Source organism: Corythoichthys intestinalis, chromosome 13 (assembly GCF_030265065.1).
Source record: "Corythoichthys intestinalis isolate RoL2023-P3 chromosome 13, ASM3026506v1, whole genome shotgun sequence".
Taxonomy (NCBI): Eukaryota; Metazoa; Chordata; class Actinopteri; order Syngnathiformes; family Syngnathidae; genus Corythoichthys; species Corythoichthys intestinalis.
In genome coordinates, this window is record NC_080407.1 from 5,617,901 (window position 1) to 5,640,599 (window position 22,699).

Below are 22,699 nucleotides of genomic sequence, written 5' to 3' on the forward strand. Positions count from 1 at the left end.
AGCTATAGCACACCGTCTCCTCAGGCAATGTACTTTACAAAAGTGGAAGTATTAAAGCAGGATTAAAATAAATAGTTGCCAACTTTCGCAAATATAACTTACATGGGAAGTAGAGGTGGGAATCTTTGGGCACCTAACGATTCGATTACGATTCAGATGCTACGATTCGATTATAAATCGATTATTGATGACCCCCCCCCCCCCCCCCCCCCATTTATTACAAAAACTGTAAAAAAAAAAAAAAAAAAAAAGTCTCGCAGGCTTAAATAAACAACTATTTCAGTATCAAGTTAACAGTTAAAAACAATAAATAATATACTCAAATCCCCATTCTGTATCAGCAGCTTTAAACTACAGTCTATTAATTTAATGTTGTGAATCAACCGTTAAAGTTGTTAAAATTGCTCCCGTTATTCCATAATTTCCCTTTTGTCTACATTCGACATGTGAAAGTTTTAAAACTATTTTAAAGATAGATTCAAGTAAATATTTTACAGATTTTGGAGTATTTTAGATAAAAAGTTAATTAGGTTTGCTTGGAAGGTTCGCTACAACTGCCTTGCAGGGAAGTCTACTGCTTTAAGATGGCGGCCGTTTACTAACGCCCACATCTAGCTTTCCGTACATGAGTCTATTTTGCATCTAGTCCTATATAAATATGATATCTACCGTAACATTATGTGGACGTACTTTGTAGCAACTGTCGGCAGCAGCCAGGTATGTTGTTGTTGTTGTTTTTTTTTTAATCTCACGGCATGAGTTGAGCTAGAGCCGTCAGTTGAGCATTGGCATTACCCGAGGGGCCAGGTAATGACAAGCATGAAGTTTAGCTACTCTCACTCCGTTCCTCATTGTGTCCTGAAGACCGCGCGGCGCGCTGTTTTACTTCCGCTTTACTTGACATATTTCAATAATCGGAATTTGGATGTTTGTGAATCGTTCTCGAATCTTCCACAGCCGAATCGCGAATAATCTAAGAATCGGAAATTTCACACACCTCTAATGGAAGTACATTATGCGGATATTGTAGAATGAATATTCAAGGAGTGCAATTTGAAGAAATGATTGGGACTACTGTTTTTGTGTGTCATTGATATATACAGTATAATCGAAACCAGAGTAAATTATTTTTCATCAGAAATTCCTTCCAGGGCATGGATCGCCAACCCAAAATGTTGAAAGAGCCATATTGGACCAAAGAAAAACAAAAAACAAATATGTCTGGAGCCACAAAAAATTAAAAGCCTTAAATAAGCCTAATAATTAAGGCAACACGTGCTGTCTGTATATGAATTAGCTCTATTAGCCGACTATCAAAATGACTGAGTCGGCTAAAAATGCATGAGCCTTCATGATTTAATGTTTATTTTCCCTGCAGTGCATCCAATGCACCACGTGACTACTCTGTTGTATGATACCACCTCAAGTTTAACTTCATTACAATATTAATGAATTGTTTCATTGCTTTTATGAAATTATAGAAATGCAATAAAGAAATCCCATTTTTGATGTCGTTTTTATTTTGAGGTTTCGAAAAACAAAATGGAACGTGCATAACATGCCCCTTATCTGGGCATTATCTCGGTTTTGTTTTTGACGTATTAATTGTATTAAACGTATTAATCCGCAAAATCAGCTGAATCCTTAGTCCTCATACACAACAGTACGGCTGGAAAGTGATGAGGACGCCTTCAACCGTACGCATCACAGCGCCCTCCTCCTCAATGCAAGACCGAAGCCGGAAGTCACTCATTTTCATGGCGCGGGATTAAAAAAACTAAATAAATATAGCCATCGCTTCCACACACATCCAAGCGATCCATATCATTAAGGAGCATAAAATACCGCGTGTATTATGAAATAAACATGCTTTTTCGTGTCACATGCACTTTAAGCAATCAATATATTCTAAATAAAAGTAGTTCAATCTTAAAAATCTCCAAAGCAACCCTCTGACAACTACTACTCATGACCACTGCTTTATTAAGACATAAAATGTCTTAACATTTACTTCAGTGAAGCTGAGTATATTTTAATACCATCTTATGTCACTTAAACCTGACTCATCACTACACTTTCCCATAAATCACACTGAGTCAGACCTGAGAATGATGCATTTTTAATACTACTTTCAGCTACCATGAGTCAAAATGTGATGCACGCGACCTAATATGGCATCGGAAACGCTCAAGTTGATTCCCGAGCGGAATGCCAGAAAATCTCAAGGCTCTCCGATTCAATAGATGCTTGATTAGCATGTGTTAATAACGGGCATTATTGCGCAGCTGCGTGCTCGAGTGAGGAGCCCCATTTCCATGAACGTGAAGCACAGCTGGGGGACTCCAAATGCGGATGCAACTTTCTCCAATTACCGTCACTATTTTCAAAAGTTCACACTTTGTTCCCGTCTAAAAAAGAGTTACTTTAGAAGTTCAGAAAACAGAGAAAGCGGTTGTTTCAGGTGCAACACAAAAGCTGGGCTGAACTACTCGTGAACTTCCTAAATCTCCTCGCCTGCTTACGGCTCACCTCGACTGTCAGCGTTTTGCGCAGTGACAGTCGTGATCCCTTTTGGTAACATGTGCACACAGCCATACTTCCATAAATATTCTTAATTTATCCCTGTTGAGCACTAAGAAAAATGCTCTTGAAATACAAAATTGTTACTTGGACAAAATCACATCATTAACAATTAGGGGTGTAACGGTACACAAAAATCTCGGTTTGGTACGTACCTCGGTTTTGAGGTCAAGGTTCGGTTCATTTTCAGTACAGTAAGAAAACAAAATGCAAAATATAAATGTGCTAGTTGTTTATTACACACCTTTGTGCTTTCAACAATAGGAACATTGGCCTATACAAAGCTAGAATTCTGCTCAGAAAGTAGCGGGTATTTAAAGATAATCCACCAACAATTTGCTTTTCAGACTCCGTGTATTGGTCAGCTTTCTTTCTGAAAGAAAGAGGAAAAAATAAATCCTATGCTAAAGAGAAAAGCAATCCCAATGACAAAGATTTTAACATGTATTTTACAAATGAAATGGTAAATTGACTGTACTTATATAGTGCATTTATTCGCATGGTTACCATGCCCAAAGCGCTTTACATTAGCACACAATCACACACCAATGGGGCTGCTGCCATGCAAGGCACTGTCAACCCATTGGAGGCAAATCAGGGTTCAGTGCCTTGCCCAAGGGCACTTCAACAGTGGGCTATTGTAGCCGGGAATCGAACCACTGACCCTTCGGTCCAAGGACAACTCTAGCTACCAACTGCGCCACGGCCGCCAAATAATAATAATAATAATACATTTTATTTCTAGAGCACTTCTCAAAACACACAAAGACACTTCACAAGAGACATGGAATCACAGTACGATAAAAAGGTATTAAAAGGATAAAAAATTAAAAGATCTGGAACCTAAGGTGGAGAGGCGGACACGGGGGATGGAGAGGGGAAGAATAGTGGTAGAGCGAAGTGAACGGGTTGGATTGTTTAGACGGAGAAAATCGCAAAGGTCGGGAGGGGCCAGAGCATGGAGTATTGCGTTGAGTAAATGCCTCAATGAATCATTTTTTTTTTCTTATGAACAGTTTTCAAAAGCTTTACTGGTGGATTTTCTCAAGTTAAAGCGCCACATAGAAATTAATCAATTTAATTGTGTAAGCAGGATCTGTGTATTATTCTTATTAATTACAGGTGTTTTAGCTCATTTCAATTTATTTTATTTAAATGGGCTATTATTCGTTTTATTACGTGTTTATATTTTACAAATGTGATGAAGTATTCATTTACATTGTATATTTTATGTTGTATAACTTTAGTTCCTATGTGAATATTAGTTCCTACTTGTTTTGTTGTGGAAGGAGGGTTTTGCATTGAACACGGGGACGTGTTGGTTGTTATTATAGCAGAGAAGACAGCAGTAAATCAACAAAGACAAGTCAACTGTGCCCCGATCTACCACTCAAGAGATCTGATGGACTCAAAAAGTGGGTTACGATTGCATATTAGTTTGAAATCGACCGGATCCACCGTATTTTTACACGAGTGACTTCCAGTCTGCCCGATCCTAGCGAGTAGTATTGACGCAGGAGGGCCGCGTCTCGCGTCAAATAATAAACTTTGCCGTTCTTTTCGCGTACGTCGTGTTGAGCCGCTTCTGGGATGCGTCTAACACGCGGCCGCACTGCGACTGGTGTGCATTGGCCGATTGACTTTAACGCCCGCGTTTCACAGCGTTCTCGCGGAGGCCACGGTGTCGCGCCGTTGACATTTCTGGGTTATACTGTCCTATCGTGTTGGTCCTCATTGTAGTAGAGAAGACGGAGTAAATATAATCTACACAAAGAAACTGTAACCCAATCGACTCACAGCCTTGAAAAGTAAGGGTTACATTTAGGGCTGCAGCTATCGAATATTTTAGTAATCGAGTATTCAACTGAAAATTCTATCGATTAATCGAGTAATCGGATAAAACATTTTTTAGGTAAGGAGCAATTATAAATTATACGAGAAAACAAGACATTTCATCTAATATTGAAACATTTTCAGTCAATCAATGTCTTTATTTTCGATGTACACTGTTGAAAACAGCCAACAATTGCCTCTCAGAAGTGACAAAAAAAAGTTTTTTTACTGTTTTCACTCAAAAACGTCTAGATTTTATTTTAAAAAAAATCTTATTTCTTACCTAAAAATTTCATTTAGCTTGATAACACACTAGGGCTGCAGCTACCGATTATTTTAGTAGTCGATTAATCGATGAACTAGTTAGTTCGAATATTTGAGTAATTGGATAAACATGAAAAAAATAAAATACCTGAGCTGGGGCTCAAATGGAGGAAAAAAAAAAAAGGGATCTCCATATGTACAAAAAAAGAACAGTTGGCTAACTTACATAGGAAAAGTCCACTAGCTTAAATGCTATAAAATACCACCTTTTTAAAAAAAAATATTTTTTTTAAACAATGCTCTTAACAAATGGTTCAGACACATATTCCCACAAAAATTGGCTAAATATACCTTTAAACTAAATTACAAATGCATTAAAAAACACTAGCGCAAACAAAAACCTAGCTTATGTTGGTCTTAACAAGGAGCAGCTGGATTTGGCCATGTAAGATGAGGCAAACTAGATGGCAGTGCATCCAGCCAAATCAATGAAACTAAATGCAAACACTTTCAAAAACAAACCATTACAATGCCACTTTAATTAAACGAATACTCGAAGCAGCAAAATTTAATTCGAATCTTTTTTTCTAATCGAATACTCAAGTTAATCGATTAATCGTTGCAGCACCAGTTACATTACATCAGAAACGGTACGCCTCTGTTCTGAACCGAGCACCACGAACCGAAACGGTTCAATACAAATACATGTACTGTTACACCCTTATTAACAATTGAACTGAAAACTGAATTTAAATGCTCATCACACCACACTGAGCAAAACATCTGAATTGTTTCACATGAAGGTGGGAAAAAATGCAATACTTTGGCCTAAGAACATAAGGAGCAAGCAGTGTTTTCACCACAGATGTCTCAGTCACCTGCTTGACCAGCAATGGTTATTTAAGGATAAAATAAATAAATAAATAAATAAAAGTGCGAAGCATAATGAGCCTCACGGGAGTGAAGTTTAAGCACACTCCATTGCTGCCAGCGTGAGTGTGCGAAGTTGCTCGCTTATAATAGAGTAGAAAAAAAGGCAAGGAACAACAACAGAGGGGAGTCGTTTTGAAAGCACTTCAATGCTCCGGAATTCTTCCTCTTTTAGTGATCAAACAGGAATTACACCATTGTGCCGGATAAACAAATATTTAGCACTACGCCGCATTTAATAACGAGCTATCACTCAAACACAGCTTGAACTTTAAAGCATTGCCTGAAGTCATTGTTTTTTTTTTTTTCCTGCAAAGTAAAACACCATTTTGAAACAGAAAGGTAAATATTTGATAAACATACACTGCTGGTCGAAAGTACTGGCATCCATGCAATTCTGTCAGATAATGCTCAATTTCTCCCGGAAAATGATTGCAATTACAAATGCTTTGGTCGTAATATCTTCATCTATTTTGCTTGCAATGAAAAAACACAAAAGAAAATGAAAAAAAAAAAAATCATTATCATTTTACACAAAACTCCAAAAATGGGCCTAATACTTTGTAGCACAACCTTTAGACAAAATCACTGCGAATAACCGCTTCCAGTATCCATCAATGAGTTTCTTACAACGCTCTGCTGGAATTTTAGACCATTCTTCTTTGGTCAACTGCTCCAGGACTCTGAGATTTGAAGGGTGCCTTCTCCAAACTGCCATTTTCAGATCTCTCCACAGGTGTTCCACGGGATTCAGGTCTGGACTCATTGCTGGCCACGTAAGAAGTTTCCAGTGCTTTCTCTCAAACCATTTTCTAGTGGTTTTTGAAGTGAGTTTTGGGTCATTGTCCTGCTGGAAGACCCATGACCTCTGAGGGAGACCCAGCTTTCTCACACTGGGCCCTACATTATGCTGCAAAATTTGTTCGTAGTCTTCATACTTCATAATGCCATGCACACGGTCAAGCAGTTCAGTGCCAGAGGAAGCAAAGCAACCCCAAAACATCAGGGAACCTCCGCCATGTTTGATTGTGGGAACAGTGTTCTATTTTTTTAAAGGCCTCTCTATGTTGATGATGAAATCTATGTCAATGCCTTGGTAACACTTTATAATAACTATCCGTTTTACTAGTTAATAGATCATTAGCAGTGTTGGGCACGTTACGTTAAAAAAGTAATTAGTTACATTACTCACTACTTCTTCCAAAAAGTAACTGAGTTAGTAACTGAATTACTCTATGGTAAAAGTAACTAGTTACCAGGGAAAGTAACTATTTCAATTACTTTAAAAATAAATTGTTGTATGTCAAAGAATTTGAAATTTTCTGAGCAGTATTCGAGTCAGTGGAATAGAGAAGAACAGACAGGTAGTAAACTTGTTAGGTGCTTCAGCAGATTTTAATTGCTTACCACAGATGTCGACAAAAGCTTTGCCCCGGGACATAAATTACACATTACATGCAGGTTCTTTCCTTTAATTTCGACCAACTTGAAATAGTGTCTATATCTCCACCTCTTAAAGGACAATTTTTCTTCTGAGTGCTCTGCCATCCCGACCATGTGCATCTGTTTTGCGTGTGTGTGTTTGCCGCACGCGCTGTTCCGGTTTGCTTGTGAAATCACCGGCTCTGATTGGCTTACCACGACACATGAATAACCCTCAGCCAATCACAACCACTTCCATCGCATCTCTCGAGGGGCTGCATTGAGGTAGGCTCGTTTCCCGACAATTCACGTCACCTTCAAAGCGTCTGCCGTCCTCAAGATGGAAGCAGAATTATTGCTGGCTGACAGTGGGAAATGGGAACGAGGCTAGCATCAGGTGTAGCAAACACAGAAACGTTACCAAACTTTGGAAAGCATTGTCTAATTGAATGAGCAGGGACAAACAGCTTGGAGTCAGAAGTACGTGTGCTATTCTCGAACCTGAACGCACCCCAAGTCTTGGATGACAAATCAACAGAGTAGAGAGTCGACTCGACCCGGCTGGTAGTTTCTTCAATTTATTCAGAGTAAGTAACGCACCGCTTTTGACCGTCAGTAACGGTAACGGCGTTGTAACGGCGGAAAAAGTAATTAGTTAGATTACCCCGTTACTGAAAAAATAACGCCGTTATGTAACGGCGTTATTTTTTCAGTTACTCCCAACACTGATCATTAGTAAACTGTTAATAAATGATTTATTGTTGATTTGTGAAGTATTTCTTAACAGTTTGTTAAGCATTTACAGGGTGTTCTTAACCTGAAACACAGTTTGTGTAGAAACGTTTCAAGTTTTTGTGTGTAACGTTTGGCATTTCTATCTTTTCAGGTTAAGAAATGCCGTTCACTTCAAAAGAAAAGGCATTTTGATAAGGCATTTGGCAGGCTGCGCTCATGTTGCACATTTATGAAAATCTGCCATAGAACCAACAAATATTTGTACTTTCCTTTGTATATTTAACCAATATAACTTATGACCTTCAACATAAAGTTTATATAGTTTTATTAAGATCCATCAACTAGCATGGGCATTTAGAATGGGGTCAACCATATTGGAACACCCTGTAAATACTTAACAAACAGTTAACAAATACTTCACAAATCAACAATAAATCATTTATCAACAGTTTACTAATGATCTATTAACTAGTAAAACGGATAGTTATAAAGTGTTACCGATGTCTTTCCCAAAAAGCTCTACCTGTCTCATCTGAGTTATAAAGTGTTACCGATGTCTTTCCCAAAAAGCTCTACTTCTGTCTCATCTGACCAGAGAACATGCTACCAAAACGTTTTTGGATTTCTCAGGTAAGTTTTGGCAAACTCCAGCCTGGCTTTTTTATGTCTCTGGGCCAGAAGTGGGGTCTTCCTGGTTATACTACCATAGAGTCCCTTTTCATTCAGATGCCAACGGATATTACGGGTTGACACTGTTGTACCCTCTGACTGAAGGGAGATTGTTTGGATATTAGTCGAGGTTATTTACTATCCGCACAATCTTTCGTTGAAATCTCTCGTCAATTGTTCTTTTCCGTCCACATCTAGGTAGGTTAGCCACAGTGCCATGGGCTTTACACTTATTGATGACACTGCGCACGGTAGACACAGGAACATTCAGCTCTTTGGAGATTGCCCAAGTTTCCTCACAATTTTGCTTCTCGAGTCCTCAGACAGTTCTTTGGTATTCTTTCTTTTCTCCATGCTCAATGTGGTACACATAAGGACACAGGACCGCGGTTGAGTCAAATTTAATCCATTTTAACTGGCTGCAAGAGTGATTTAGTTTAGCCACCACCTGTTATGTGCCACAGGCAAGTAACGGGTGCTGTTAATTACACAAATTAGAGTAGCATTTTTCACAGGGTGCCAATATTTTTGTCCAGCCAATTTTTGGAGTTTTGTGTAAAATGATACTGATTTAATTCTTTTTTCCCCATTCTCTTTTGTGTTTTTTCATTGCAAGCAAAATAAATGAGGATATTTGTTAGGTTTTGTGTTGGTTTTCTCCTAGTGTGACTTGTCCCTGTGATTGCCCATTGATTTCACCTGTTGTGCCTCCTCCCAGTGTTTCCTTCAACCTGCATCCTCCTGTGCTCACCTCTTCCTCGTTGTGACGTTACCCTTTGTCTGTGTGTGTATATAAGCTCCCAGTTTCTTTTCACTTCTTGTTGCGTCATTGTCTAGGTCAATGTCAATGTAGATGTCTAAGTCCTGTCCAAGCCCTCGTGTATTAGTCCCTCCGATAAAGTAAGTTTTTGTTTGAACCTTGCCCTTTTGATCCCCAGTCTTTTTGGTTGTACTTTGTGTTTTTTGTTAGTTATAATTAAAACCGTTTTGAGTTCTCTGCCACCTGCCTTGCATTATTGATTCCCTGCATTTGGGTCCACACAACCTGCCTGCCCACGCATTTCCTGACAATATTACTACCAAAGTGTTTGTAATTGCAATAATTTTCTGGGAGATATTGAGCATTATCTGACAGAACTGCAGGGGTGCCAATACTTTTGGCCAACACGATAGTTACTGTTCAAACCTGAGCTGAATTGCACAATCTACCTTCAGTGCATGTGTGACTTTGTAAGAAAAGTTCCCCCAAAGTCACCAAAAAGAACGTAATTTCCGCTAAACCACCGATCAAGGACGGTGTATCCCGTCCTCGGTGTGAAACTCGGCGAATGATTGCTTGGGAAATGAATTCCCCGCTGAGCGTTGTCATCCGCCGGTAGGAAGTGTCAGCTCAAGCTTCCGACAATCACACATGTCACCGAGGCTGCTTTAAGCCGGGTGTGTTGAGGGAACAGTGTGCTTCTCAGTCATTTTTTTTACCGGTGTGTACGGGCCAAAGGGAGGAAAGACGGCGAGGGAATGAAATTCCCGTCTGGCTTTTTTCTCGCTCCAACGCGTCTGAAGGGAAAACAGACGTCAATATTTTTTCATCCCGTTCGAGGGCTTTGTGGAAAAACTGCCATTTCCCGCGTTTGCCTCACGCTCAGGCAAAACTCCGGCGATAACGCAGAGGCGCGGTTACAGAGAGGATACGGTTCGCAGGGTTCAAATTTATTCTCGGCCCATCTGTCTCTTCGCTTAAGCGTCAAGTGTGACAGGCCGATGAGCCCGGGACTGACGGAGGCGAGTTTGTCAGCTTTCTCAACCTGCCGCCAGGTCTCGCGTGTTTTGACGCATGGCCGCTCGCAGATATGACCCGACGGACTGATGCGACTGGCTCTTATGCTATGTGGTGTTGGCGGGATAGTGCGAGGGAAAGTGTGTAACCCGGTGGGATCGACTGAGTTGTGAAACAATTGGATTATTGAGCAAACACCGACACAGAAGCGAGGATTATTCAATGTTTCAGAATCCTTAGGCTCAAGGCCGAGGATAGCAAACAAAAACTCTATATTGTACAGCGAAAGACCACAAACTCAAACTAGGCCTGCAAGCAGGACTGAACGGGCCCTCGCAGTTTGGCGCAATTCAGACGTCACGCAACTCGAACGGTACGCACGTCGGGGTGGTGACAGATTGCCCCCGGCCCGAAATTTCATCGCTCAATGTTGAAAAAACCTAATAGAAGAGGACTTTTTGAAAAATTCAAGGGGGCGCCACTGAGCCCTTTTGTTATCTTTTTCGCAACGTTGCAAAATTATCGAAATTCACATGATATGTATATGCAAATTCTGGTGAGTTTTCGAGCATGTAAAGGCCATGTATTCTGCTACCACTAGTTTGCGCAACAAAGTTGAAGCAAATAACAGCTACAGGACTCTTCAGGTTAAGACTCTGACCAAGCACAGGAAGTTTGGGGCAGATATCTTGTATATCTGCTAAGTTATGCCTGTTCAAATTGTGTGGAGAGACAAAATGTTGACGGTCTTTTTCACTTTCCTGTTGGACCTTTCTGCTTCAACCAAACCTCAATATTTTTCATCAGGCACCTGAACACGTCTTAAGGGTCCCCTGATGCAGGTTTGGGGTCGATAGAATTTTTACCTTTGGAGGAGGAGCCTGTCTCGTAAAAAAAAAAAAAAAAAAGGCATTTCCTGGTCCCACTAGGGGGCAATAGGCCTCATGGGTAATATTTCAATGCACTTGTGTTCAGGCTGGGATACTTCACATACATGCCAGATGTGAAAAAGCGTTGTGTCAAGGAGTTATTAGACATTTACTGAATTTGTCGTTATGTCAAAAAAACTTTGGCACCACGCCTAGGTCAGACCCATTAATGAAAACTCACCATTTTGAAAACTTAATATCTAATATGTCTCATGAATAGTCTGACCAATTTTTAAGACGATCCAACTATTTCCTTTAGTGACAAGGTCTCAAATGTGCCCCCTGTAAATCCATAAAAATTTTGCATTCGATCAAAAATACCCGATTTTTTGTTGGGTTTGGAATATGGGTGCAAGAGACTTTTTGGAGGAGTTTTGCACAAGGCATCGACTCCCCAAATTTCATCGGTCTATGTTACAAAAACCTAATAGGAGAGGCCTTTTTGAAAATTTCAAGGGGGCGCCATTTAGCCATTTTGATAAATTTTTTGGTAACGTTGCAAGATTATCGGAATTTACGCAAAGCCGCGTGTATGTGCAAAATTAGGTGAATTTTCGTACATGTTCAGGCCTCCAAATATAAACTGTACTATAAATCAATCAAAATTTCACATTCGATCTAAAATACCCTATTTCCTGTTGGATTTGGAAAATGGGTGCAAGAGACTTTTTGGAGCAGTTTTGCATAAGGTATCGACTCCCCAAATTTCATTGCTCTACATTGAAAAAACCCAATAGGAGAGGCCTTTTTAAAACTCCTTTTTGTCGCCACTAGTTAGCACTGTAGAGTTGATGCAAATGACCCCTACTAGGCCCTTCAGGGTATGACTCTCAACAAGCACGGGAAGTTTGGCGCAGATATGTTGTATATCTGCCGAGTTATGACTTTTCAAATGTTTTGGCGAGACCAAATGTTGACTGTCATTTTCACTTTCCTGTCGGACTCTTCTGCTTCAACCAAACCTCAATATTTATTATCAGGCACCTGAACACATGTCTTAAGGCACCCCTGATGCAGGTTTGAGGTCAACAGATTTGTTTCCGTTGGAGGAGGAACCGGTCTCGTAAAAAAAGACATTTCGTGTTCTCACTAGGGGGCGCTATGCCTAATGGGTAATATTTCAATGCAATCGTGTTAAGGGTGGGATACCGCACATACATGCCAGATATTAAAACGATTGAACGTTGTGTCAAGGAGCTATTAATCATTTACTGAATTTGTCATTTTGCTGAAAAAATGGCCGACTTTGGCACCACGCCCAGGTCAGACCCGTGAATGAAAATCCACCATTTTAAAAACTTAAGATCTCATATGTCTCCTGAACAGTCCCACCAATTTTGAAGACGATCCAACTAACTCCCTCGGCGAAAAGGTCTCAAATGTGCACCCTGTAAATCGATAAAAATTTCAAATTCGATCCAAAATAACCGATTTCCTGTTGGGTTTGAAATATGGGTGCCAATGCTTTTTTGGAGCGGTTTTGGACAAGGTATAGACTCCCTAAATTTCATCACTCTACGCTGACAAACCCTAATGTTATAGGCCAATTTTAAAATTTCAAGGGGGCGCCACTGAGCCATTTTGTTTGAAATTTACATTTTTCCGCACGTATATGCAAATTTTGGTGACTTTTCATGTATGTTCAGGCCTCCAAATTGGCCGTTTTCATTTGCCCTGGGAAAAAAAAATCCTTTGCAAAACAATAGGGCCTTCGCACGATCAACCATTTAGCGACTCTAAAGTCGTTTTCTCTGAAAAGGCGCTGCAGCAACAGAGCTCCCCTATAGCTCAACATAGGGTTGAGTTGACAAAAAACAAGCAGCCTGCTGTGATTGACAGATTCCATCCTTACCTGTCCACGTCCCCTTGGATCTCTTTGCTTCCTCTGTGAGAGATTTCTCTAGAAGAAGCCGCGTCGGATGCTCGGCCGGCGTTCCGCGCATACAAATGCAGACCTCCGTCTGTTAGATATCTGCGAGATGAGAAGTCTGACTTATTTTTTCTTGCAGACTTAACGCAAAGTCTGAACCATGCGCGTTAATCAGTCGTTACAGTGTTACTGCTTCATTTCTAAATTGAATGTCTAAGTATGTTTACAATTAACATACTGTATGTGGTCGGGATTTGAGCGCAGATAGCAATCAGACGCGCCTGATAGGACATGGGAATGATTAGCCGGCGGGCTAATTGAGCTAATTAAATGGCAAATCACCTTCCTGTTCTGACGCGCTTTCACAATTTGTCTCGAATCCCATGGATGTTTAACTACATCAATCAAATAACATTAATCAGACATCACTTTCATGCCAATTTCCAGCCCAACAAACATTTCTTAACATAAAAAATGCATTCCAGAGATGTGGTATTGGTGTAAAAGCGTACCTAATTTGCTCAAGGACAGAGAGCACATTTCTATAAAAGCGAAAGTTAAAATTTGGCTTGCGTACACACAAGGGCGTAGTTTGCATAGGAAAGGTAGGGACCAAGGGCGTAGGTTTGCATAGGGGCGGTAGGGACATAACACTAGCAGCTTTTAGGGATGCTCAAATTGTCCCCACCAACTTTTAAGCAACCTTATTTCATTATGTAAAGAGTTCAAATAAATAGCTAATTTAGATTGTCTTACCATATGTTGTAAGGATAGAATAGACCCTATCATTATTCAGTGAAGTATTTTAATTATGTTCAGACTTACATTTATCCCTTTTCACTTGCTGAATGTGCCGGTAGATTTTTTTCCCCCTCAAACAAACGTTTGGTTGGCTGATTACTTAAAGCCCCCCGTCCCGCCACAATGTCGACAACATGCCACTACTTTCGGAGTGGAGGGATAATAGAAGTTTTTTTTTTTTTTCCGGCCAGCAGCAACCACTGTAAGTCATATAAAAAGACGATAATGTTGTGGAGGTGGGGGAAACACCACTAATTTTGGGGGAGACAGAGCCTTCTCCGTTGCTGCCCCTTCCCTTTGGAGCTCACTCCTTAAACCCATCCGCACCTGTTCAGAGCTTCCTACGTTCCAAAACCTCACATTTTTAAATAGGCTTTTGATTTAGAATTCTTTTCTCCATTGTTTTTTACTGCTCATGTTGTGTGAGCCTTTTCATTGTTTCAACTTTGAGTCTTTGAGCATTGGTAAAAACGCTCTATAAATAAAATGTATTATTAATTTTGCTACTGAAAGTCCGACCTGCAACAGTTTGCATTACATTAAACTTTCTAACCGTCAAAACTACTACAGTCAGGCCAGCCTCCACAAAGAACAATTACGTCAAGCTAATCGTCCGTTATTTGGATCATTGTTTGCATTGTAATTGCATTGTAATATCGTCCCTACCAATGTTGGGACCAAACCTACGCCCGTGGTAGGGACATAACACTATCAACATGTCAGGACGCTCAAATTGTCCCCACCAACTTTTAAGCAACCTTATTTGCATTATATAATGACTTTAGTTATATAGGTAATTTAGAACATCTTCCCAAATGTTGTAAGGATAGAATTGACACTACCATTATTAAGTGATTTGTGTTATGTTCAGACTTCCATTTACATCTTTTGACTTGCTGAATGTGCCAGTCCATGATTTTCCCTCAAACGCATGTTTGATTGGCTGATGACTTGACCCCCACCCCCCAACACACGCACTCACAGCCCTCACAAAAATGTCGACAACATGCCACCTCCTCCGCCCCCTTTGAATTTTTTTTCGACCACTAGCAGTAGCAGCCACTGTAAAGTGCCCTCCATAATTATTGGATTTATAAATAATTATTTTCTTCTAAATAATATGGGACCTTAATGGAAAAAAAGAGAAAAATCCAACCTTTAATACAAGTGCATTTATTCAGTGGGGAAAAATCCCACATAAAGAAATAATTATCTGACATCAAATAATGTGTGTCACAATTATTAGCACCCCTGGTGTTAATACTTTGTACAACCCCCTTTTGCCAACAAAACAGCACCTAATCTTCTCCTATAATGTTTCACAAGATGGGAAAAGACAGAAAGAGGGATCTTCAGCCATTCCTCTTTGCAGAATCTCTCTAAATCGTCCAGAGACCTGGGTCCTCTCCTCTGTACTCTCCTCTTCAGCTCACCCCACAGGTTTTCAATGGGGTTGAGGTCTGGGGACAGAGAGAGGCCATGGGAGGAGCTTGATTTTGAGTCTGGTGAACCATTTCTGTGTAGATTTGGCCATATGTTTAGGGTCATTGTCTTGCTGAAAGACCCAGTGACGACCCATCTTCAGCTTTCGGGCAGAAGGCAACAGATTTGGATTTAAAATGTCCTGGTATTTCAAAGCATTCATGATGCCATGCACCCTAACAAGGTTCCCAGTGCCTTTGGAAGCGAAACAGCCCCACAGCATCACTGACCCACCGCCATACTTCACAGTGGGTATGAGGTGCTGTCTACACACCAACAAGCTGTTGGGAGGCATGCACGGAGAAAACCTTTCCTCACTCACAATCAAAAACGCAAATGTCTAGAGTTCGCCAAGCGGTATTGGGGCTTCAACTGGGACCGTGTGCTTTGGTCAGATGAGACCAAGATTGAGCTTTTTGGCAACAAACACTCTAAGTGGGTCTGGCGTGCCACGAAAGATGCGCATGCTGAAAAGCACCTCATACCCACTGTGAAGTATGGGGGTGGGTCAGTGATGCTGTGGGGCTGCTTCGCTTCCAAAGGCCCTGGGAACCTTGTTAGGGTGCATGGCATGATGAATGCTTTGAAATACCAGGACATTTTAAATCAAAATCTCTGCCCTCTGCCCGAAAGCTGAAGATGGGTCGTCACTGGGTCTTTCAAAAAGACAATGACCCTAAACATATGGCAAAATCTACACAGAAATGGTTCACCAGACACAAAATCAAGCTCCTCCCATGGCCATCTCAGTCCCCAGACCTTGTTTTGTTGGCAAAAGGGGGTTGTACAAAGTATTAACATCAGGGGTGCTAATAATTGTGACACACATTATTTGATGTCAAATAATTATTTCTTTATGTGGGATTTTTTCCCCACTGAATAAATGCACTTGTATTGAAGGTTGGATTTTTCTCTTTTTTTTCCATTAAGGTCCCAAAATCTTTGAATTAAAAAAAAAAAAAAAAAATATATATATATATATATATATATATATATATATATATATATTAGAAGCTAAAAAACACATAATTATTATAAATCCAATAATTATGGAGGGAACTGTAGATAATGTAAAAAGAAATCAATGTTGTGGAGGTGGGGAACACAGTACTAATTTTGCTACTTAAAGTCCGACCACAGAGTTAACATTAAATTGTGAGAATTTGCTAACCTGCAAAACACAAGTAGGAAGCCGTTAACGTTTATTAGACTTAGTCAACTTTTTTTTTGTTGATCCCTGACTACGGATTTTTTTCAGTTATATTTAATTTCTTCATTTAGACACACAATGTTGAGTGGTCTTAAGACAAATGTTTATTTTTTGCATTCCTGGACAGTTAAGAGATGATTAACATGTGTATGTTAATATAATTTATGTTCAAATATTGCAATAATAAATTTGCTAATAAAATCCAGACATTTATTCTGGAAGTTTTCAAAATGTTTTAGTAGTTTTTCAAAACAAAGGTCTGAATTGAAAGGTTTATCACCTGAACAAGTACACATTAAAGTAAAAGTCAATACAGATTTATTTTGCATTGATAATTTAGCCTATCAATTAATTAGGTTCATATTCATGAGAAATGTAGCCCTGACCCCCGTTCACCCAATCTGTTTGGTTTTATTAATGTCCCGTCCCCAGCAAAAAGTGGACATTTAGTTTATGCTGTTATATCGTCCCTACCAACATTGAGACCAAACCTAGGCCCTTGCGTACACGCCCCTGTGCATATTTATAGCGTAATGTATATTGAAAATGCAACCGACAGAAAAGGATGACAGAGAAAAAGTACCGTTACAAATATGTTGCATTCTTAAAGTATTTTAACACCCAGTGAGCAAAAGAGTTAATTGAAGTGATCATGTCTACTCATCCTACCCGCTGGTGATCTCATCCATGCGTCCGTTCTTGCCCAGGACGTCCCCATCACTCATGTACCCCGGCACCTCCATCTGCTTCCCTCCTTCCAGCCCTGCTCCTCCCTTTTCCCCCAGCTCCGCCCCCCGCGGCCCTGCCGAACGCCTCAAGTTGGCGCCGTACACAAACCTGGAGGGGTCGGAGTGGCCGCCGTAGCGGCCCGCCGTCGTGGCGGCGCCGCTCGCCGCGCCCGCCCTGGGCGCGGGGTAACCGCCGGAGGGGGCGTCGCCAGCCTGCAGACGCGGCGTTTGCGTCTGGCCCAGGCGCCAGGCCATGGGGGAGGAGCGGGTGGCGAGGGCGGGGAGACTCCGCCCGTTGACTTCGGTGGTCACGGTTGTGTCGAAGGTGGTCTCCAGTGTGCTGCAAAGAGTGAAACAAATGGTAAAAAAAAATTCTTACTTCTCTGCCTTATGGACTCAAATGACACTTTAAAGACGATGCAGCTGTCATATCAGGTGCACTCCTGTGTGAAGGTCACCTCTCAAAAAGATGTAAACAGCAGCCTGCTGTTTCAGTTCGTGTATGACCTTCCCAAAGTGTTGCTTCTTCCACCGTGCTAACTCGAAAAGTAGAGGATGCGAAGAAAGCCGGGTCTCCCAGGAGACAATTGTCGCAGTTGGAGAAGCTCGGCAAAACTTTGTCAATGTCACGCCGAATCACATTGAAATTGCTTTTCAAGCATAGTAACATAAAAATCAGGTCTATCAGGGGTGTAAATAACTGATTTCATGAAAATATGCCGATACTATAAAGCAGGGGTCCCCAAACTTTTTCCCGTGAGGGCCACATAAGTTTTCCCTTCTCTGATGAGGGGCCGGGTCAGTTTGTAACAGAAAAAGCGTGACGATTGCAGGAGTGCCTAAATGTAAAAATTTATTGTTTTTCAGAAAGCCACAATCAAATAACCCTTTCTGGATTCTTCACGGAACAAAAGTAATAAAGATGAATAAAGATCGGGACGCCGATCGATCGGGTCCGATCACGTCATTTTCAAAGTATCGGAATCGGCAAAAAAATATCAGACATGCCTTTTTTAAATATATATATTTTTTTAATTAAATCGTTTTCTAATTGTATTAACGTTACAGACAAAATGTCTTACACTCATCCAGACTCTTTAGTTTTGGCTTAAAGTAGGGTTATCAAATTTATCGCGTTAACGACGGTAATTAATTTTTCAAAAATTAATCACGTTAAAGTAATTAACACAATCAACGCATGCGCTGCATGACCCACTCACGCAATGTCACGTTCAATCTATAATGGCGCCGTTTTACCTATAAATAGAGCTAAAAGGCAGCGTAAAATGAGTAGAGTGAATTTTGGCAGCCATTAGAGCCATTGTTTAATTGGCTAAAGCCTTAAAATCCCTCTCTCAACAATTAGAAATATCGTGGGAAGCAATGTGGGGAAGAAAGATAATAGTTGATCTTTTTCTTTACACCCTATGTTATTTCCTAACGCAGAGAAGATATATCAATTGGTGCTACTACACACAGTCATGGTTGCACTTCTCATCATGCATTTGGGCAGAACAGTTAAATGGCTACAGTATCATTTACTGAAAGCTCAACAAATGCACTAGATGGCAATATTTAGTCACAATATACAAAGTCACATTTATCCTTTAAGAATTACAAGTCTTTCTATCCGTGGATCCCTCTCACAGAAAAATGTTAATAATGTATATGCCATCTTGAGGATTTATTGTCATACTTATATAATGTATGTTGAATGTATATATTCGTCTGAGTTTTATTCATTTTTTTTCTTAATGCATTGCCAAAATGTATATGATCGGGAAAAATTATCGGGAATGATTGGAATTGAATCGGGAGCAAAAAAAAAAAAAAAAGCAATCGAATCAGGAAATATTGGGATCGGCAGATACTCAAAATAAAACGATCGGGATCGGATCGGGAGCAAAAAAACATGATTGGAATAACCCTAGTGAATACCACAACACGTAACCCACGTCTTGCCACAAGTCAGCGGCTATTTTTTCCATTTCACTCGAGCACATGAATGAATGAATCAAATGACGCAATTACTGTAAAATTGGACTATCCCCTGGTGATAATTACACAAAGCCTCCATCATGATTAATCTGCTATTGTCGCCGACTCAATATTGTATGTAATGAGCCTCCATTATGCTTGCAGGCAGCAGAGACAGAAAAATGCGGTTACAGCTTTGCAAGCAAAATGAACTAAATGTAATTAGTTGTAGATGGTTATGCGTGTTCATTGTTCATGGAGTGAACTCTGGGCAAGGACACATAAGCATGCGGCGGTACCACACTAGAGCTCTCTGCTGGGAAGAAAGTGCACTGCATTCTTACTCGGCCGGGGAATCTAACAAGCATCTTTTTGGAATGTCGATCTAATAATTGGATGTGCGTGTTTGCAGCCTCCCGTGATGCAGAGTGGCAACATGAGAAGGGCACTGATGCCAGCCATACTCACATCATATCTTTATCAACAGCTACACACAATGACACATACAGCGCCCCGAAATGTGACACCGTATCACAATGAAAAATGCAATTCAACGAGCTGAGGAATGGAAATCTGTGGAACATTTGTGTACGACGTAGCTTGCAAAATCAGCTTATCATTATCTGGAGGCAGCAGAAAAAAAGAGAAAGGTTTACAAACGGAGTGAGACGGCACGCGTGTAGATGCTGGGGGTATGGATAAGTGTCAAATTTAGAACATGCAAGTTCATTCTATCTACTTTCCCATTCACACTTTTGGAGAAATGTCAAATTTCAAAATGGCGTTGGCCTCAGACAGCAGTGGAAAATTGACTCATTCTTGTTGTCTGTGTGTAAACAACGCAAACACAATTAGATTTGGTGTCATCTGATCGTCATGGTTTTCCCCGGATATAAAACTGATGAGAATTCAAGGACACAATGGTGACATTTCTTCAAACAACGATTTTTCTTTGCCTTATGTCAATCAATATCAGCGTATCTGTTGAAAGAAGCGAAAATGAATGGTCTATTTGGATCGATGGCGAGTGTCTGAGGAGGAGATAAAAACAAATAAAACCACGTCTAGATGTGATGTGGCCTTTCAATTCACCTATGAGTTACGATCGGAAATGAATTAGGGCTGTCAAAATTATCGCGTTAACGGGCGGTAATTATTTTTTTAAATTAATCACGTTAAAATATTTGACGCAATTAACGCACATGCCCCGTTCAAACAGATTAAAATGACAGCAAAGTGCAATGTCCACTTGTTACTTGTGTTTTTTGGAGTTTTTGTCGCCCTCTGCTGGCGCTTGGGTGCAACTGATTTTATCGGCTTAAGCACCCATGAGCATTGGGTATTTATTGACATCAACAATGGCGGGCTACTAGTTTATTTTTTGATTGAAAATTGTACAAATTTTATTAAAACGAAAACAAGAGGGGTTTTAATATAAAATATCTATGACTTGTACTCACATTTATCTTTTAAGAACTACAAGTCTTTCTATCCATTGATCGCTTTAAAAGAATGTTAATAATGTTAATGCCATCTTGTTGATTTATTGTTATAATAAACAAATACAGTACTTATGTACCGTATGTTGAATGTATATATACATCTTGTGTCTTATCTTTCTATTCCAACATTAATTTACAGAAAAATATGCCATATTTTATAGATGGTTTGAATTGCGATTAATTACGATTAATTAATTTTTAAGCTGTAATTAACTCGATTAAAAATTTTAATCGTTTGACAGCCCTAAAATGAATGTATGGCGGAAAACACTCAGGTGACCCCCAATTTGGCCAGCTTTCAAAATTGTCCGATATGCATGTGTGATACATCATTGGAAAGCTTAAAATCTCTATTTTCTGGGTGAAGAAAATTTTTGAACAGGAGGGCATTTAAAGAAAAAAAAAAAAAAAATTAAACAGCAAAACCTTATTTGGAGGTGAGAGCACGCGAGAGCAGAATTACAGACGCCGTGACTTTAACGAGATATTATCGCGTATTTACCTTGTTTCGATCCAAAAACTCCATGTAGCATGTATCATCGAGTGTCAAGACACAGCTGTGAATGGCCGCGGCCGGATATTTTGGGGATTTTATGGGTGAAACATGGTAATATAACAAGGGTCACGATGCAGAAATCGCAGACATCAAGGAGTGCCCGAGATGTTCTTTTTCATAAATTTATCCTTTTAAATTAAAGGGTAAAAAAAGGGTAATTAAATTAAAAATAGTTCTGGGGCTTAACGCGCCATGAATCTGCTATGGCAGCATATAGACATATTGTTCTATCAAACACAACAGTTGTTTTGGCTTAAAATACAGCAGTTTCTTTTAAAGTGGAGTGTAAGAGCAGAAACTGCTTTTTCAGTCTTGTCTGTGTTTTCCGCCGTATGCATTATGCATTCTGAAGATAGGCAGTGCATTAATGTGATCTTAAACCAGAGTTGGGATTCAGGTACAGAGGGAGACTCCCAAAATGGTGACAGAGACTGATGAGCATGACTGTCATGTCCGCGCAAGCGTGACGCTGATTAATTGCTTCATGGTGATTATGGCCATTTCTTATCCAGGAGGGAGATTAGCTTGGTCTGGCCAGGCTTTTGTCATGGACTCAATTGGCGAGCACTTATCACGTTCCTGCTATTAAAACATGCATTTTCTTCATTAAATGGCTACATTTTGCTTAATCTTATTCGACTGGAGCAACTGTCATTTTAGACAAACCATGCAAACGCATGCCAATGAGAGACCGTCCAAAGCTTGCGTTTGTGTTAAAAACTAGGGTTGGGAATCTCTGGCATGAAGCCGATTCGATATGTATCTAGATACACAGGTAACGATTCGATTAAAAAACGATACATTTTAAAGGCCTAGAGATTCGATACGATTCGATACAGTTTAAGAACGATACGGTTCGATACAGAGTGAAACCGATATGATAGTAAACATTTGTTGTGTGTGTTCATACAGTATTTTAAACATATAAAAAAGACTACAGTTCTAATAGCAAAATTAAACATTTCATACCAATGTTATGTTTTATTTTTTTTATTTAAAAAAAAAAAAAAAAGGCTTACTATATTACTGTCATTTTGTTGGATGGGATTGATAATAAAATAAAACTCCAGTGACAGACAACAATAAAGTGCAGTAATTCAATTACTGTATTTCCTGGTGTTTTGAACACAAGAGGTAAGTAATTTAAGTGCAAACTTTCAACGTAAACATCTTACAAACAAAAAATATTATATGCAGCAGCTCTAGAAAAAAAGAATTAGACCTGCTAGTGTTATCATAAATAGATAATAAATTATGCTTTACCACTGGTATAATTGGGGGAGTAAAAACATGCCGTTTTAGACAGGTCAGTAATCATTACTTTAACCTTATACACAGCAAAGTCATTCACTTATGCCTGTGCTTCCACATTTTTTATTCCTCATAACTGTCCATATCTTTTTTGAAGGGCAGGTTTTTCTTGAGGAAGATCAA

The 22,699-nt window shown here is 39.8% G+C and overlaps 1 protein-coding gene across 16 annotated transcripts in view; it reads right to left on the reverse strand.

Moving 5' to 3' along the window:
• nav3 (neuron navigator 3) overlaps positions 1-22,699 on the reverse strand; it is a 241,299-nt gene that overhangs the window by 55,375 nt on the left and 163,225 nt on the right. For 14 of the 16 annotated variants that reach the window (XM_057854376.1, XM_057854383.1, XM_057854373.1 and 11 more), the window contains 2 exons: positions 17,172-17,570; positions 12,992-13,111 (listed from right to left, as the gene is read on the reverse strand). In XM_057854376.1, coding sequence (XP_057710359.1) covers positions 12,992-13,111; positions 17,172-17,570 — 519 coding nt within the window. The remainder of the gene's footprint in view (positions 1-12,991; positions 13,112-17,171; positions 17,571-22,699) is intronic. The other 2 variants (XM_057854382.1, XM_057854381.1) reach the window with 1 other exon arrangement.